Here is a 14,520-nt window from a genome sequence, read left to right as displayed (position 1 = left end):
AGTGAGTGGTGGGATGAAGAAGTAAGATTATTAGTGAAAGAGAAGAGAGAGGCATTTGGATGAGTTTTGCAGGGAAAAAATGCAACTGAGAGGGAGAAGTACAAAAGAAAGAGACAGGAGGTCAAGAGAAAGGTGCAAGAGGTGAAAAAGAGGGCAAATGAAAGTTGGGGTGAGAGAATATCATTAAATTTTAGGGAGAATAAAAAGATGTTTTGGAAGGAGGTAAATAAAGTGCGTAAGATGAGAACAAATGGGAACATCGATGAAGGGGGCTAATGGGGAGGTGATAACAAATAGAGGTGATGTGAGAAGGAGATGAGCGAGTATTTTGAAGGTTTGTTGAATATGTTTGATGATAGAGTGGCAGATGTAGGGTGTTTTGGTTGAGGTGGTGTGCGAAGTGAGAGGGTTAGGGAGAATGATTTGGTAAACTGAGAAGAGGTAGTAAAAGCTTTGTGGAAGATGAAAGCTGGCAAGGCAGCGGGTTTGGATGGTATTTCAGTGGAATTTATTAAAAAAGGGGATGACTGTGTTGTTGATGGGTTGGTAAGGATATTTAATGTATGTATGACTCATGGTGAGGTGCCTGAGGATTGGCAGAATGCATGCATAGTGCCATTGTACAAAGGTAAAGGGGATAAAGGTGAGTGCTCAAATTACAGAGGTATAAGTTTGTTGAGTATTCCTGGGAAATAATATAGGAGGGTATTGATTGAGAGGTTGAAGTCATGTACAGAGCATCAAATTGGGGAAGAGCAGTGTGGTTTCAGAAGTGGTAGAGGATGTGTGGATCAGGTGTTTGCTTTGAAGAATGTATGTGAGAAATACTTAGAAAAGCAAATGGATTTGTATGTAGCATTTATGGATCTGGAGAAGGCATATGATAAGAGTTGACAGAGATGCTCAGTGGAAGGTATTAAGAATATATGGTGTGGGAGGCAAGCTGTTAGAAGCAGTGAAAAGTTTTTATCGAGGATGTAAGGCATGTGTATGAGTAGGAAGAGAGGAAAGTGATTGGTTCTCAGTGAATGTCAGTTTGCGGCAGGGGTGTGTGATGTCTCCATGGTTGTTTAATTTGTTTATGGATGGGATGTTAGGGAGGTGAATGCAAGAGTTTTGGAAAGAGGGGCAAGTATGTGGTCTGTTGTGGATGAGAGAGCTTTGGAAGTGAGTCAGTTGTTGTTCACTGATGATACAGCACTGGTGGATGATTCGGGAGAGACAATGCAGAAGCTGGTGACTGAGTTTGGTAAAGTGTGTGAAAGAAGAAAGCAGAGAGTAAATGTGAATAAGAGCAAGGTTATTAGGTACAGTAGGGTTGAGGGACAAGTCAATTGGGAGGTAAGTTTGAATGGAGAAAGGCTGGAGGAAGTGAAGTGTTTTAGATATCTGGGAGTGGATTTGGCAGCGGATGGAACCATGGAAGTGGAAGTGAGTCATAGGGTGGGGGAGGTGTCTACAATAATGACAAAGCAACGACAAAGGCCCATCCATGAATTGGAAAAGATGTTGATATTGTGGATGAAAGATCAAATTAAAAAACATGTACCACTAAGCTTACTAACAATTCAGTTGAAGGCTTGAAGTATTTTTTAGACTTTGAAGGAGCGAGCAGGAGAGAATATATCAAGAACTTCACAGCACATCATGTTTGGTTCAAAGTTTGAGTCACAGGTAAAGCAGCAAGTGCTGTTGAAGTTGCTGAAAAGTTCATTGATAGTTTGGATGAATCAATCTGTGAACTGAAGAATCTTACATAAAAGGTAAAAATAAGCTACAGAATCTTAATAAAAAATGAGATAATCATGACAGAAACTGAGTAGGATAAAAGAATGCTGCACAGGTATATGAATTCTACATGCCATGCTAACATACGTTCGACTTACGTCCATTTCAAGATCAGACAGGTCAGTCACGACAGAACTCAGACATATGTCAGGGAGCATCTGTACTATCATACACTCTCCTTGTAAACTTCATCTTGGATTCTTTACACATGCCTAAACTACCTCAAAGTATTAGCTTTCACCCACTCTACTAATTTACATTGCATTCCCTACCATACCAAATATATCATACACCACCTCATTACTTAATTCATTCCATTTAGTCTTACCACATTCTATCATATAACTCATTTCCACAGCCTGTTACTCACCCTATGTCTCTGTTTCAGCTGCATAGGTTAGGGTCATGAGGACTGCTGTTTTTAATCAATTCTTTGCTTCCATACTTACACCTCTACCTTTCATTATTTAATTAAGGGACCCATTGCTGTGGACTTGATACCCTGCCATGTAAACCTGGCTCTCAAGACTTATTCATTATTTTCACTTAAAGGCCATCCAAAAGTCTGATGCAAAAGAAGTCTAGAGCTGATAAACCTGAAAATTGTAAGTAAAGAAAATCATTTGATAAAATCATGTATGCCTTTTACCACACTTCAGAAGCAAACCAAGTATTCTCACCATAAGACTTGAAGCTTGTGTGCAAAGAGTATGCCAGGATGATAAGCCACATGCCTCCAGCTACCATGAAATAGTAGATGCAGACAAATACCACCACACATGAAAGATTTCCTCCAGAACTGTGGAAAATGAATGAAGAAATACAATAGAAAAATTCTCCATCCAAAAAAATTCCTTGAAGATGATTGGATATATTCATATGAAACTTTTGTATGATTCCTGACTACATGCATTTGACTTGTTGAGTATTTTTTGACTGGTTTCTGCTATACATTCAATGTTTTATAGTGATTTTTTTTTGTGCCATTTTGAAGACCATATATATATACAATTTGATATTTCTGAGATGCTGTCTCTATACAGTACATTTATTTATTTTCTGTTTAGGCAATTGTATTCATTATACTTTTTATTTATTATCAGCTATGTAGCACAATGGCTTATGCAAAATAATGATCAGACATGAAGTAGGCCTACCTTAAAATGATAGCACAAGGGTATCACTAGCACTGATGCACTTATTTCTCTTTAAATACTTAAAAAAGAATAAATTGTTGAAAGTATAGAAATTAATCATCATGAGCTACAGTTTCTTATTAATGACTAATACTTAAATAAGACTGGAACTTCCTGTGATATAACAGAAAAGGAAAGTGAAACAACTATAACTGCAGTATTTTCACATCTTACCTGGGTTCACCTTGACGCAGAGTTCCGTCTGAGCGACAGGTGAGATCATGGCGGACCCCTGGGTGAAACTGAACCATGAAGCCAATACTGGCAATTAAAAAACATCCATTGATGTAGAAGATAATGAGTACTGGATACTTGTTTGCTGCACGCCAGTCGATGAGGTATGTTAGCTGTGGAGATTTTACAATAGGATTACCTATAAGTTCAAGGAAATTCACAAGATGAAAAATTATTCTTATTACTTTCATGATGCAAGTCTCATAAAACTAACTACATTATAATCCATATATGTAAATTTTTTCCTCTAGCAAGAAGTTTAACCTTTCCTTCCTGCCCTGAAATACATAAATATTTATGTACAGACAATAGGATTCATTCATTACAAAACCACATCATAAGTGGTTACTGTATCTTTGTCTAGATTTCTTGTGATTACTGTTACAGAAAAGTACTTGGCTTTAATTTATGGGAAGTAGGTATTAACTAAATACAGAGCAAAAAGCGGCTATAGTGCCCACTAAGAAAATGTTCTATCGAATACACACACTCCCAAACAATCGTGTTCAAGAGGAAAGGTCCCAGGAGTGCAGAGCTCCATCCCTGTACAGTATTTATGTCATTTCTTAATTATGCAATGACCTCTTCCTGAAAGGGCCCTTGTGTCACCCAGAACCCCTTTCCCAGGGGCTCCTTCAGCTCAATGCTGCACTACACTCAGCAGTAGGGACAGGATAGACTCTTTCAAAGAGACTGTACTCTGTTCCATCAACTGATCATGATACAGCCTTGCCAAAGGTGAATTTTTACTTGCAGAGTAACCTCAAGCAGGCAAAGTAAGGTAAAAACCATGTACAGTACAAACAAGTAATTAAATCAGATTATATAGAAAATGTGTCCATGCAACATGAGTGTACTATTGGTGGCAATGTAACTACCTCACAAAATTGTATTACTTTAAGTGCAAAAATTTTTTATGAACACACTGAAACATGAACTGTCATATCTAATCAGAGGTTAACTGTCAAGTATATACAAAATATATATACTATTAGCCCAAGATAAACTGGCAGGATATAAAACCAAGGAAGTGAAAACTTCAGCAAAATGAAATGAGTTGTGTTCTGCATACATAATCAATCCCAGAAAATTTACAGGCTTCAGCCGGTCCTTTATGCTTATGCATATCAAGTTAATAAGCCTTTTGTCAGTATCTTTCTTTATACAAAGATCTTCATATTCATACAACTGTGGATCATATACATCCCTATGGTGCTCCTAAAGAGGAAAAGGCTCTTGGTGCATTTAGTAAAAGTAATTTGGTTATATACCGCACTTTAATGTGACTAGGTGGCACCCAGTCAACTATAACAGAAGCCAACCTGTGAAGTCTTGCTGAGACTGGAGTGTGGAGGATGGATTCACTAGGACCTCCTTTGCAACCAATACCTGTGGGTTGTATGGGAAATGCATGCAAGAATTTTCCATAATTCTGTACTTGAAACAGTATGGGAATTAAAAAAAAAAGAAAGATGAATTGAAATTTTTTTGTAAGTATATGGATTATGAAAATATTAATGAAAAAAGGACTGAGAATTAATCAGAACTTGGAAACATTTGATAAGAGCAATAATCAAAATATACAGGGGGTCCCCGACTTATGAATGGGTTACATTATGTATGTATTTATATTTTACATTATGTATGTATTTATTTACATTACAGTATGTATTTATACTACCTGACTGTAATAATGTATCAAATATTGTATTCTGAAGTACTTATAGTAAATAAAACATCATATGAAGCAGCACAACGAAAAACGATACACATTTAAGTAGTACTGCAGTTCATTAGCATGAGTAATCAATTGCATGACAGACTATGAATTGAATATTGTTTTTTGACCTCATTCACTGGTGCAGATGTTTGTAGGTTGGATGTTTGTAAGTTAAGGACCCCCTGTAATATATCTGAATATGATGGAACTGATGTGGTTACAGACAGATGATACAGCAGAAGGATGTAGCTGTTTTATCTGAGAAAGGTGGGTTATGTGGATTAACAGGAAGATATAATCAGTTACAGTTGAGATGTATATAAGGTATGCACTAAAAGTTAAGGGAAATTATGAAAAGCTTCTAGAGTAGCCTCGATGAAGACTCTTGGGGAAGAAATGTTAATGGAGAGAATTTCCTGGAATGACTGGTAGTCAATCATGCATTTTCAATTTTAAATCTGATGCTATTCACCTACTGTCCCTTTCAAATTCACTACTCTAATTCACCCTTCTTTTATGAGACTTTTTCTGATCTTTTTAATTGCTCCAAAAGTTTTAGGCCAATAACATTTAGCATAAAGTCTTCAGCAATGCTTCTATACATATCATATGAACCCTTTCACTATCCCAAGTTGTATTTATTGCTGATCACAGTATGCAGCACTGATCTAAACCTTCGCACCCTCATTTGAACTCACAACTGAAGTATGACTCTTTGTCTCATGCATGGCTGTCACTAGCATTTTCAAAATGCATCATCTGCAAACCACCAAAGAAAGTGTAAATGCAGCATCACACTGGGAAGTTAGATTTATGCAGCAACTGCAATAGTTATTTTTTCAGTACAAGAAACGATTTCCTTTGTATTATTGTTTATATTATTTTGATGAAACTAATTGTTCTTCATTCATGTATATAATGTTCTGTGTGAAAGATAAGTAAACATGTGAATAATGTGAATGAGTATAAAAGTATATATATAATGAGTAAAGAAAAAATATGTAAATGATATGTACTGAAATATAAAAAAGAAAAGACTTATAATCTTCCAATACATACAGAAAGAGAATCCATACCACAATCCAGGGCATACGATATACCCTTCCATATCAGAACTGAGAAAAGTATACTACTTTTTGGGTCATTTTTTCAATAATATATGATAAAGATATTCATTAATTTTGATTTAATTCATTTGTGCATGGTATAATCAACTTTTCAGTAAGAAAGTGCGATGAAATGGTTAAAATACATATTCATGAACAGCAATAAAAGTCTTTGAAGATTTCAAAGCATCATCTTAATATAATACTGGGAGAGAACTTATGCAAACATAGAAAGCATACATTGTAAATATCAAAATGCCGCACTTGGCATTTGAAGATATACATTACATGGGTCCTTACAGGTAGAAAATATGCATGATTCATCAAATTTGGTAAATTTATAAGAGTCAAATTGTTCAATCAGCAAAAAAGACCATTGTAAAACATACCACTGTGAGTGCAGCACATGCCAAGCAAACCCCTCCAAGTGTCGCAACGAAATGGTGAAGGTCTTCATGCTCGTCAGTTGTAAACATTGGATTGTCACACTGAATACCACAACCCTTCACACCTTCATACCATGAGGACTCCTCCTCTGTGGCCACAAGTGGGGAAGTGCACTGTCCTGTTGTGTTGAATTTCAGTTCCCTCACACTGTTCTGTAAATGTACAATAAAGTCTCACAGTTAGAGAAGTTTCAGAAGTGGTAGAGGATGTGTTGATCAGGTGTTTGCTTTAAAGAATGTATGTGAGAAATACTTAGAAAAGCAAATGGATTTGTATGTAGCATTTATGGATCTGGAGAAGGCATATGACAGAGTTGATAGGGAATGCTCTGTGGAAGGTACTAAGAATATATGGTGTGGGAGGCAAGTTGTTAGAAGCAGTGAAAAGTTTTTATCGAGGATGTAAGGCATGTGTATGTGTAGGAAGAGAGGAAAGTGATTGGTTCTCAGTGAATGTAGGTTTGCGGCAGGGGTGTGTGATGTCTCCATGGTTGTTTAATTTGTTTATGGATGGGGTTGTTAGGCAGGTGAATGCAAGAGTTTTGGAAAGAGGGGCAAGTATGAAGTCTGTTGGGGATGAGAGAGCTTGGGAAGTGAGTCAGTTGTTGTTCGCTGATGATACAGCGCTGGTGGCTGATTCATGTGAGAAACTGCAGAAGCTGGTGACTGAGTTTGGTAAAGTGTTTGAAAGAAGAAAGTTAAGAGTAAATGTGAATAAGAGCAAGGGTATTAGGTACAGTAGGGTTGAGGGTCAAGTCAATTAGGAGGTAAGTTTGAATGGAGAAAAACTGGAGGAAGTAAAGTGTTTTAGATATCTGGGAGTGGATCTGGCAGCGGATGGAACCATGGAAGCGGAAGTGAATCATAGGGTGGGGGAGGGGGCGAAAATCCTGGGAGCCTTGAAGAATGTGTGGAAGTCGAGAACATTATCTCGGAAAGCAAAAATGGGTATGTTTGAAGGAATAGTGGTTCCAACAATGTTGTATGGTTGCGAAGCGTGGGCTATGGATAGAGTTGTACGCAGGAGGGTGGATGTGCTGGAAATGAGATGTTTGAGGACAATATATGGTGCGAGGTGGTTTGATCGAGTAAGTAATGTAAGGGTAAGAGAGATGTGTGGAAATAAAAAGAGCGTGGTTGAGAGAGCAGAAGAGGGTGTTTTGAAATGGTTTGGGCACATGGAGAGAATGAGTGAGGAAAGATTGACCAAGAGGATATATGTGTCGGAGGTGGAGGGAACGAGGAGAGGTGGGAGACCAAATTGGAGGTGGAAGGATGGAGTGAAAAAGATTTGAGTGATCGGGGCCTGAACATGCAGGAGGGTGAAAGGCGGGCAAGGAATAGAGTGAATTGGATCGATGTGGTATACTGGGGTCGACATGCTGTCAGTGGATTGAACCAGGGCATGTGAAGCGTCTGGGATAAACCATGGAAAGTTGTGTGGGGCCTGGATGTGGAAAGGGAGCTGTGGTTTAGGGCATTATTGCATGACAGCTAGAGACTGAGTGTGAACGAATGGGGCCTTTGTTGTCCTTTCCTAGCGCTACCTCGCACACATGAGGGGGGAGGGGGAGGTTCTTCCATGTGTGGCGAGGTGGCGATGGGAATGAATAAAGGCAGACAGTGTGAATTGTGTGCATGTGTATATATATGTGTACACTGAGGTGTATGGGTATGTATATTTGCGTGTGTGGACGTGCATGTATATATATGTGTATGGGGGTGGGTTGGGCCATTTCTTTCGTCTGTCTCCTTGCGCTGCCTCGCAAACGTGGGAGACAGCGACAAAGCAAAATAAAATGAATGATAAAAAATATAGTTAGAGACAACAGCTTTATAAGGAATTTATGATATGACTGCCATTTCTGAATCTTGCTTAGATATCAAAACAGATTTTTCCATGCCAAATATGCAATTCCAGGGTACTCTGTTTAATAGGGAAAGGGGAAACAATGTAGGCAGTGGTGCCTTGCTCTTTGTTATAGCTCATTAAACTCCCATAGTAAAAAATGTTCTAGCTGTTGAGAATGTCAACTTGATTTTTGTAGAAATTAATGATAACTTTCATAAGAAAATAACAGTAGGACTAATTTATGGGCCCCCGTGCAGACACCAAAAGTAGACAAAGATTTTACGAAGTTAGCAGAAATGTGTATTGAACAAGATTCTACCAAAGTAGATTATAATATACCATTATCTAAATGAGGGGAATCCCTTTCTAGTAGCACCAGGCATGGACTGTACCTAAATTTGCTCATGTCTTAATCCAATTCATTAAGAAGCCTACTCATGACGAGAGCAGAGTATAAGATTTAGTTCTAACTACAAATGAAGGATCATGTCAATAATGCTGAAGTTGGAGGAAAGTTTGGCTCAAGTAATTAATGACAAATTACTTTAAGTCACTGTCAACTCTGTATTTCATGTTAATCAACATGATGCTGTTATCCATGTTGCAGTAGGTCACAGTGGTGCATGTGATTTAGTATTAAAAAAAATCATCACTGTTCCCTACATTGCCATATATGTATGGACTTCTCAAACTATCCAGCAAGACCCATAATTAGTTCAGTGGACTCACTCACATGTAGGTTATCAAAATGGTTAGTTTCTTTAATAATTGATAACATATCAAAGTCTAATATCATGAACAATGTAGATTTAATTAGTTAATAAGTTTAATAATATCCAGGTCAATTTTGATTTCAAACTTGTAAGTTTTGATGTGTTGTCCTTGTTCACAAAAGTTCCAGTTGACTTTTAGAATGTCTGGTGGATGCCTTGGATAGTACTGATTTACCTGTTTCAAATTTTGTTTCTTGAACTTGTAAAACTGTCACCCTTTATTCATTCCCATCACCACCTCGCCACACATGAAATAACAACCCCCTCCCTCCTCCTATATATATATGTATATTATTTTTATTATTTATTTATTTATTATATTTATTATATTATATTATTTATTATATTTTTTTTTTTTTGCTTTGTCGCTGTCTCCCGCATTTGCGAGGTAGCGCAAGGAAACAGACGAAAGAAATGGCCCAACCCACCCCATACACATGTATATACATACGTCCACACACGCAAATATACATACCTACACAGCTTTCCATGGTTTACCCCAGACGCTTCACATGCCTTGATTCAATCCACTGACAGCACGTCAACCCCGGTATACCACATCGCTCCAATTCACTCTATTCCTTGCCCTCCTTTCACCCTCCTGCATGTTCAGGCCCCGATCACACAAAATCTTTTTCACTCCATCTTTCCACCTCCAATTTGGTCTCCCTCTTCTCCTCGTTCCCTCCACCTCCGACACATATATCCTCTTGGTCAATCTTTCCTCACTCATTCTCTCCATGTGCCCAAACCATTTCAAAACACCCTCTTCTGCTCTCTCAACCATGCTCTTTTTATTTCCACACATCTCTCTTACCCTTACGTTACTTACTCGATCAAACCACCTCACACCACACATTGTCCTCAAACATCTCATTTCCAGCACATCCATCCTCCTGCGCACAACTCTATCCATAGCCCACGCCTCGCAACCATACAACATTGTTGGAACCACTATTCCTTCAAACATACCCATTTTTGCTTTCCGAGATAATGCTCTCGACTTCCTCACATTCTTCAAGGCCCCCAGGATTTTCGCCCCCTCCCCCACCCTATGATCCACTTCCGCTTCCATCCGCTGCCACATCCACTCCCAGATATCTAAAACACTTCACTTCCTCCAGTTTTTCTCCATTCAAACTCACCTCCCAATTGACTTGACCCTCAACCCTACTGTACCTAATAACCTTGCTCTTATTCACATTTACTCTTAACTTTATTCTTCCACACACTTTACCAAACTCAGTCACCAGCTTCTGCAGTTTCTCACATGAATCAGCCACCAGCGCTGTATCATCAGCGAACAACAACTGACTCACTTCCCAAGCTCTCTCATCCCCAACAGACTTCATACTTGCCCCTCTTTCCAAAACTCTTGCATTCACCTCCCTAACAACCCCATCCATAAACAAATTAAACAACCATGGAGACATCACACCCCCCTGCCGCAAACCTACATTCACTGAGAACCAATCACTTTCCTCTCTTCCTACACGTACACATGCCTTACATCCTCGATAAAAACTTTTCACTGCTTCTAACAACTTTCCTCCCACACCATATATTCTTAATACCTTCCACAGAGCATCTCTATCAACTCTATCATATGCCTTCTCCAGATCCATAAATGCTACATACAAATCCATTTGCTTTTCTAAGTATTTCTCACATACATTCTTCAAAGCAAACACCTGATCCACACATCCTCTACTACTTCTGAAACCACACTGCTCTTTCCCCAATCTGATGCTCTGTACATGCCTTCACCCTCTCAATCAATACCCTCCCATATAATTTACCAGGAATACTCAACAAACTTATACCTCTGTAATTTGAGCACTCACTCTTATCCCCTTTGCCTTTGTACAATGGCACTATGCACGCATTCCCCCAATCCTCAGGCACCTCACCATGAGTCATACATACATTAAATAACCTTACCAACCAGTCAATAATACAGTCACCCCCTTTTTTAATAAATTCCACTGCAATACCATCCAAACCTGCTGCCTTGCCGGCTTTCATCTTCCGCAAAGCTTTCACTACCTCTTCTCTGTTTACCAAATCATTTTCCCTAACCCTCTCACTTTGCACACCACCCCGACCAAAACACCCTATATCTGCCACTCTATCATCAAACACATTCAACAAACCTTCAAAATACTCACTCCATCTCCTTCTCACATCACCACTACTCGTTATCACCTCCCCATTTGCGCCCTTCACTGAAGTTCCCATTTGCTCCCTTGTCTTACGCACTTTATTTACCTCCTTCCAGAACATCTTTTTTTTTTTTTTTTCATACTATTTGCTATTTCCCGCAATAGCGAGGTAGCGTTAAGAACAGAGGACTGGGCCTTTGAGGGAATATCCTCACCAGGACCTCTTCTCTGTTCCTTCTTTTGGAAAATTAAAAAAAAAAAAAAAAAAAAAAAAAAAAAAAAAAAGAGAGAGGAGGATTTCCAGCCCCCCGCTCCCTTCCCTTTTAGTCGCCTTCTACGACACGCAGGGAATTCTCCCTAAAATTTAATGATACTCTCTCACCCCAACTCTCATTTGCCCTTTTTTTCACCTCTTGCACCTTTCTCTTGACCTCCTGTCTCTTTCTTTTATACATCTCCCACTCAATTGCATTTTTTCCCTGTGTGGGGCATGGATGTATTCTTTCTCCCCTATCCCCAGGGATATATAGGGATATATAGGGGAGAAAGAATACTTCCCACGTATTCCCTGTGTGTCATAGAAGGTGACTAAAAGGGGAGGGAGCGGGGGGCTGGAAATCCTCCCCTCTCATTTTTTTTTTATTTTCCAAAAGAAGGAACAGAGAAGGGGGCCAAGTGAGGATATTCCCTCAAAGGCCCAGTCCTCTGTTCTTAACGCTACCTCGCTAATGTGGGAAATGGCGAATAGTTTGAAAGAAAAAGAAAAGAATATATATATATATATATATATATACATTTATTACACTTTGTCGCTGTCTCCTGTGTTAGTGAGGTAGCGCAAGGAAACAGATGAAAGAATGGCCCAACCCACCCACATACACATGTATATACATACACGTCCACACACGCACATATACATACCTACACATCTCAATGTATACATTTATATACACACACAGACATATACATATATACACATGTACATAATTCATACTGTCTGCCCTTATTCATTCCTGTCGCCACCCCGCCACACATGAAAATGAAAGCCCCCTCCCCCTGCATGTGTGCGAGGTAGCATGAGGAAAGACAACAAAGGCCACATTCGTTCACATTCAGTCTCTAGCTGTCATGTATAATGCACCGAAACCTACAGCTCCCTTTCCACATCCAGTCCCCACAGAACTTTCCATGGTTTACCCCAGACGCTTCACATGCCCTGGTTCAGTCCATTGACAGCGTGTTGACCCCGGTATACCACATTGTTCCAATTCACTCTATTCCTTGCATGCCTTTCACCCTCCTGCATGTTCAGGCCCTGATCACTCAAAATCTTTTTCACTCCATCTTTCTACCTCCAATTTGGTCTCCCACTTCTCCTCGTTCCCTCCACCTCTGACACATATATCCTCTCTGTCAATCTTTCCTCACTCACTCTCTCCATGTGACCAAACCATTTCAAAATACCCTCATCTGCTCTCTCATGCACACTCTTTTTATTACCACACATCTCTCTTACCCTTTCATTACTTACTTGATCAAACCACCTCACACCACATATTGTCCTCAAACATCTCATTTCCAGCACATCCACCCTCCTCCACACAATTCTATCTACAGCCCATGCCCCGCAACCATATAACATTGTTGGAACCACTATTCCTTCAAACATACCAATTTTTGCTTTCTAAGATAATGTTCTCGACTTCCACGCTTTTTTCAACACTCCCAGAACTTTTGCCCCCTCCCCCACCCTATGATTGACCTCTGCTTCTATGGTTCCATCCACTGCCAAATCCACTCCCAGATATCTAAAACACTTCACTTCCTCCAGCCTTTCTCCATTCAGACTTACCTCCCAATTGACTTATCCCTCAACCCTACTGTACCTAATAACCTTGCTCTTATTCACATTTACTCTCAGCTTTCTTCTCTCACACACTTTACCAAACTCAGTCACCAGCTTCTGCAGTTTCTCACCCGAATCAGCCACCAGCGCTGTATCATCAGCGAACAACAACTGACTCACTTCCCAAGCTCTCTCATCCACAACAGACTGCATTCTTGCCCCTCTTTCCAAAACTCTTGCATTCACCTCCCTTACAACCCTATCCATAAACAAATTAAATAACCATGGAGACATCACACACCCCTGCCGCAAACCCACATTCACTGAGAACCAATCACTTTCCTCTCTTCCTACACGTACACATGCCTTACATCCTCGATAAAAACTTTTCACTGCTTGTAGCACCTTACCTTCCACACCATATACTCTTAAAACCTTCCACAAAGCATCTCTGTCAACCATATCATATGCCGTTTCCAGATCCATGAATGCTACATACAAGTCCATCCTTAGGACACACTTATGTTTAAATTTCATTGTATGCATTAACTGCAACTGTGCCATAACCAGCAGAGTTTCCTTACTCATCAGAGGATGACCTATGGCCTTCAAGGAATTACATAGGTAAGGGGACTGAGGGGCATTTGCTTAAACTGGCATGGATGCCAGTTTACTGCACTCTGATTCTGCAATCATTCTCTTGCTTTGTGAGAGTGTTTACTTAGTGTGAGTCTAAGTCTAATGGCAATGTCCAACTGATTAGCATATAATTAGGCCTTTGGCATATGTGCGATGTAATTTGTGGCCCTCTACAGGAGCCACGAGACAAGGGGCCTGAATCTGCTGGTATTCAAGGGATGTGGACAAAAATAATTCTTCAGTTCCAGCAAATTTCACTTATATGCTCTGATCTTCCTGAAACAAAGAGAGAAGGCTCTGCAAAAGAGGGTTTCATGATGGTCAGACCTTTACATTCCCCCTCAGATCATTAGATCCTCTCACTTTTAATTCAAAGTGCTGCTAGATTTTGAAATAATTACTGGAAATTTTACATTATGGAAAGCTTCTAGAAAATACTGAATCCATTTTCAAGCACAAACTTACCTTACACTTATGTGGATAATCCTCACGACATATCAAAAACTCTGGCCAACCTCTTTCATACTCCACCAAGCGGCAAGGACCCCGAGTAATGACACACATTTCCTGTACATTGAAAATACATAAGGCTAACACTATCAACAATTTAATTTATTTCATGCTGGCACATAATGAAGACTATGTAAGGTAAGGATGAAATGAAGCATTTCTTGAGAAATTTGAATGATGGTATAAACGGTTTTGAGAGCAAGAGAAAGGTGGTTGTATGGGGTGATATGAATGCAAAGGCAGATATG

At 39.4% G+C, this 14,520-nt stretch overlaps 1 protein-coding gene across 2 annotated transcripts in view; it reads right to left on the bottom strand.

Moving 5' to 3' along the window:
• Positions 1-14,520, bottom strand: part of smo (smoothened, frizzled class receptor) — an 82,221-nt gene that overhangs the window by 54,032 nt on the left and 13,669 nt on the right. For both annotated transcript variants that reach the window (XM_071656111.1, XM_071656110.1), the window contains exons 5-8: positions 14,228-14,329; positions 6,434-6,643; positions 3,159-3,331; positions 2,469-2,587 (exon numbers count right to left, since the gene is read on the bottom strand). In XM_071656111.1, coding sequence (XP_071512212.1) covers positions 2,469-2,587; positions 3,159-3,331; positions 6,434-6,643; positions 14,228-14,329 — 604 coding nt within the window. The remainder of the gene's footprint in view (positions 1-2,468; positions 2,588-3,158; positions 3,332-6,433; positions 6,644-14,227; positions 14,330-14,520) is intronic.

The sequence above is a fragment of the Panulirus ornatus genome, chromosome 62, assembly GCF_036320965.1.
Source record: "Panulirus ornatus isolate Po-2019 chromosome 62, ASM3632096v1, whole genome shotgun sequence".
Taxonomy (NCBI): Eukaryota; Metazoa; Arthropoda; class Malacostraca; order Decapoda; family Palinuridae; genus Panulirus; species Panulirus ornatus.
The sequence above is the reverse complement of the archived record's forward strand: the minus strand, read 5'-3'. Positions and strand labels throughout refer to the sequence as shown.